We start from the raw sequence: 5326 nt of genomic DNA on the forward strand, positions 1-5326 counted from the left end.
GCAAGGCTGAGTGGAGCTGAGATCTGAAGGATGAATAGGAGTCTGGTGGACAAGAGAGGAAATCCTATTGAAGGCAGAGTAAACAAGTGTACAAAAATTTGATGTGGGAAAGGACTCAGCCATTTCCAAGACGGGCAGGTATGGCTGCAGCTACAAGGATTCTGAACAGGATGGTGGGAGATGAGGATAGACAAACAGGCAAGAGTGGATGAATCAGGACCTTGAAGGTAATGGTACACTAGTTGTAATGCGAAGCCTCCAGAAGGTTATAAGGGAGGACAACCTGATTTACATCTAAAAAGCTGGCTATTGTGTATAGGAGTGGGGCAAGACTGGAGGTAGAGAGAGGAGGAGGAAAGCATTAGCTGTGGTCCAAGACAATGATAGTCATCATTTGGACAGAAGTCATGATAAAGGGGGAAAGTGGCCATTTTAAAGATAGAATTTTAGATGGAATATCAGGACTTGTTGATGGAAAAACTACCAAGAATGTTTCTCTTTGTCTCATCCATTGCCAATAATAAACATGTATAGTGGATCACTTTAAAAAAAAAAAAAAAGAAAACCACTTACTATGATGTTTTGGGGGTCAAACCCAATGCCACCCAAGAAGAATTGAAAAAGGCTTACAGGAAACTGGCCTTGAAGTACCACCCTGATAAGAACCCAAATGAAGGCGAGAAGTTTAAACAGATTTCTCAAGCTTACGAAGTGCTTTCTGATGCAAAGAAAAGGGAATTATATGACAAAGGAGGAGAACAGGCAATTAAAGAAGGTGGAGCAGGTGGTGGTTTTGGCTCCCCCATGGACATCTTTGATATGTTTTTCAGAGGAGGAGGCAGGATGCAGAGAGAGAGGAGAGGTAAAAACGTTGTGCATCAACTTACAGTAACTTTAGAAGATTCATATAATGGTGCAACAAGAAAACTAGCTCTGCAAAAGAATGTGATTTGTGACAAATGTGAAGGCCAAGGTGGTAAGAAAGGAGCGGTAGAATGCTGTCCCAATTGCCGAGGTACTGGAATGCAAATAAGAATTCATCAGAGAGGACCTGGAATGGTTCAGCAAATTCAGTCTGTCTGCATGGAGTGCCAGGGCCATGGGGAGCGGATCAGCCCTAAAGATAGATGTAAAAGCTGCAACGGAAGGAAGATAGTTCGAGAAAAGAAAATTCTAGAAGTTCATATTGACAAAGGCATGAAAGATGGCCAGAAGATAACATTCCATGGTGAAGGAGACCAAGAATCAGGACTGGAGCCAGGAGATATTATCATTGTTTTAGATCAGAAGGACCATGCTGTTTTTACTCGACGAGGAGAAGATCTTTTCATGTGTATGGACATACAGCTGGTTGAGGCGTTGTGTGGCTTCCAGAAGCCAATATCTACTCTTGACAACCGAACCATAGTCATCACTTCTCATCCAGGTCAGATCGTCAAGCATGGAGATATCAAGTGTGTGCTAAATGAAGGCATGCCAATTTATCGTAGGCCATATGAAAAGGGTCGCCTAATCATTGAATTTAAGGTAAACTTTCCTGAGAATGGCTTTCTCTCTCCTGATAAACTCTCTTTGCTGGAAAAACTTCTGCCTGAGAGGAAGGAAGTAGAAGAGACTGATGAAATGGACCAGGTAGAATTAGTGGACTTTGATCCAAATCAGGAAAGATGGTGCCATTACAGTGGAGAAGCATATGAGGATGATGAACATCATCCCCGGGGTGGTGTTCAGTGTCAGACCTCTTAGTAGGCCCATGAATAACACTCACTGCTGGGGTTTTATTGCAGTAGTGATTGAGTGAAGGACTATAATCATAATATGCTCACTACTTGCTTTTGTTTTAATATTCAACTATAGTAGTGTTTAAAAGTTAAATGAAGAATAAACTTGAATATAAAAGCTAAAAAAATTAAAAAAAAAAAAAAAAAAAAACCCAAGATCAACTCTGAAAAAAATCTAAAAGCTGATCCTAGGTGAATTAGACCCAACTGAACCTGACATCCTGAGACACTAAAGTGTATATAATAGTTTAAAACGCATCATTATGTTCATCATATTGAATCAGCATTCTGAAGTTCTATACAACTACACATAAGTTAAGCAGGTAACTATTACTCCTAACAGAAGTATCTTCAGTGAGCAAGCAGTGACTTTTAAGCCAGATAAAATACTACTAGGTTGTTGAGAATAATTTTGGCCTTTAAAAATTGCCTTAAGAAATGCAGATGACTTGCTGAAGAAGAATATTCCTCCTTTATTGAGAAAGAGAAAGCAGGGACTACTGCAAAGGAAGAACTCAGTGATCTTCTCCTTCTGGCTGGATAAAAATTGAATTTTATTACTAAGAAGGTCAAGTTATGCTGAAAACATCAAAATTTCTTCTTTCTCAAAAACAGATTCTGTTACTCGGTGGTTAAAATCCAATTTCTACCTATATCCTCAAAAAGTCCCTTTAATTTTCCCAGTAGGATGTTTAGAAGGTTGGGGATCAGCTGCAAAGTATTTGTTCTCACTATGTGATCAGAAATAAGGCTCAGATCGGCCTTTTAGTATCTGCAACATGAAAATCTGATGCTCCTGGAACTTCCGCCCATGAAACGCTATATGTAATGGGAGACAACACAGAAGAGAGGAAAAGGGCCAGTGATGAAACTCAACTCTACCACTTCTGAGTTAAGTAGCCCTGGGCTTGTCTCTTAACCTCAATTAGGCTGTTTCTTCCTGTGTAAAATCTGAATAATAATGCCAACATTGTGAGAATTGAGTAAACTTGCCTAGTTCATTGTCTGGTGCAGAAAGTAACATTATGAGCATTTGTCATATAAATGTTGTGATTGAAGGACAACCATTTTGGACAAACATTTACAAAAGAATTCTAACCATAATTTTTTACTGCTATAAAATAGAGAGTTATTCAGTTTTTATGTGAGTCGGGATCCATCTATCTGTTTACTGTAATCCACTATGATCAGCATATCTTCAGTGTTGTGTTGATTCCTGCATCCACTGTCTGCCTGGATATTACATACCCAAATGTGGTAACCAGCCTCCAACACGCAACACGACATCCAATGATTACTGTCTACTGATATTCATGCCCTTGTATTGTTTCCTCCCATGATGACTATATAGCCAATAGGATATTGTGGAAATGATAGTGCAACTTCCAAAACTGATTCATAAAAGACATTTTTCTTTCAGCCTTGCTCCCTCTTGAATCACTCATTCTGGAGCAAGCCAGCTGCTAAGTCAGGATGTTACTCAGCAGCCTATGCGGAGGTTCACAAACTGAGGAATTGAAGCCTCTTAACTAGGACTAACCTGCCAGCAATGTGAGTGAGTCACCTAGGAATCAGATTCTCTAGTCCCAGCCAAGTCTTCTAATAAGTATAACCACAGCTGATTTCTTGACTGAAATCTCTCTCTGGGCCAGACTTAGCTAAACTACTCCCAAACTTCTAACCCACAGAAATAGTGAAAAAAAATTAAAGTTTGTCATTGTTTTAAGCCAACTTTTGAAGGAATTTGTCACTCAGATATAGATAACTAATAAACTATGCAAAATCTCATTCTTTCACCCAACAAAATCAATGTGTTTTCTATCAGTAGCGAGTGAAGAGCATCAATGGTACAAAGCAGTTCATAATATACTTGGTGTTTGGAGTGACATGAAAGTCATATCAGAGTGCAATGATCACAGTTGCTCCAACCTGTTCCTTAAATAGAAGGTGGAAAGCATTTAGCTTTCATCATCACTAAATAGGGGATTTATTTCCAAATATTGATAGCTCTATTAATAATATTAATATAACTATGCTCAAAGAATAACATAACATTTACATATCTTTACTATTATTTCACACAAAATTCTACCTTCAGCTCTCTACAGTAATAAACAGTGGAGAAGGCAATGGCACCCCACTCCAGTACTCTTGCCTGGAAAACCCCATGGACGGAGGAGCCTGGTGGGCTGCAGTCCATGGGGTCACGAAGAGTCGGACACGACTGAGCGACTTCACTTTTACTTTTCACTTTCATGCATTAGAGAAGGAAATGGCAACCCACTCTGGTGTTCTTGCCTGGAGAATCCCAGGGACGGGGGAGCCTGGTGGGCTGCCGTCTATGGGGTCGCACAGAGTTGGACATGACTGAAGCGACTTGGCAGCAGCAGCAGTAATAAACAGATACCAATTTGAATACTAGATAAGCTGTTTAGTAGCTGCATAACCCTGAAACAATAACTTAACATTTCTGAATCTCATATTCGTCTTCTCCAAAATGTAATTCAATTCACGTCATAAAGAACTGATGTGAAAATCAGGGATATAATTCATGACACAAATTGTATACTTCATAAGTGAAAGCAAATAATCACCATCACTTCCAAAATCAATGTAAGAGTTCTTGAACTGGACAGTGCTTCTACTTTTGAAACTGGCAAAAAATTAACCAGACTATAATCTCATGTTCAGTGAGGTTTGAGAAAAGGACCTCTTTTACCTGCTGTGTCTGAGAATAAAACTGGTATAACATTTCTGATGGATAATGTGTCAAAAGCTATAAGAAACAATGCTCTTTGATTCAGCAGCTCTATATCTAAAATGTATCTTCAAAAACTATCCTCAAGGTATTTGGAAATGTGCCCCAAAATATATGTAAAAGATGTTCTTTACAGGATTATACAAAACATAAAAATTAGGAAAAACTTAAATTGTAACCAATGTAGAATGAATTAATTTGACCAAAATCTATGCCAGAATTACATGACCTGACTTATGAGTTGGACACAGAGACTTCTGGTTAAACTTTGGTTTTTCTTCTTTCTTAAGAAAGACCCATTAAAATAATAGTCAAAAAATAATAAGTTTATAATCCTGTACAGAAAGGAAAAGAAGATTATGACTAAATGGATGAAAGAGTTCAACAAATTTCAGGTAGACATAAGCATGATATTGAAGCTAGACTATAACATGTATGAAAATTGGACATGAGGAGAGAAAAATCTCTGGAAAGTTTCTGGACTCAGAGATTAAAGACATAATAAAGCGTAAAAGTAAGAAGTGAAGAAAAAAACAAGGAAAGTAATTTAAGGTCCAGATACACCATAGTAGCCTGCTTACTCACAAATTACAATCTTAACACAGGTACTCCAGCACATACCAAAGGCAAAAAATTTCTGGTCAGAACTGCTGTTGAGGATGAGTGTGTTAGAACCCCAGCAAATGTCCCCTTCATTCACACAAAGGGAGCTTCTCTGACAGTATAATAAGCCAGAGCTCCAACCACTCAAGCCAAAGAAAGTCTTTAAGTTTTCAACCTCCCAGAT

At 38.5% G+C, this 5326-nt stretch overlaps 1 protein-coding gene across 2 annotated transcripts in view; it reads left to right on the forward strand.

Annotated features, from left to right (window-relative positions):
- Window positions 1–1899, forward strand: part of LOC122453273 (dnaJ homolog subfamily A member 1-like) — an 8079-nt gene extending 6180 nt beyond the window's left edge. The window contains exon 2 of one of the 2 annotated variants that reach the window (XM_043487218.1): window positions 567–1899. In XM_043487218.1, coding sequence (XP_043343153.1) covers window positions 567–1746 — 1180 coding nt within the window. In that variant the 3' untranslated portion in view covers window positions 1747–1899. Of the gene's footprint in view, window positions 1–561 lie in introns of both variants that reach the window. The other variant, XM_043487217.1, reaches the window with a different exon arrangement.
- Window positions 1900–5326: the final 3427 nt, after the last annotated feature.

The sequence above is a fragment of the Cervus canadensis genome, chromosome 14 (genome assembly GCF_019320065.1).
Source record: "Cervus canadensis isolate Bull #8, Minnesota chromosome 14, ASM1932006v1, whole genome shotgun sequence".
In the NCBI taxonomy this organism is placed as follows: Eukaryota; Metazoa; Chordata; class Mammalia; order Artiodactyla; family Cervidae; genus Cervus; species Cervus canadensis.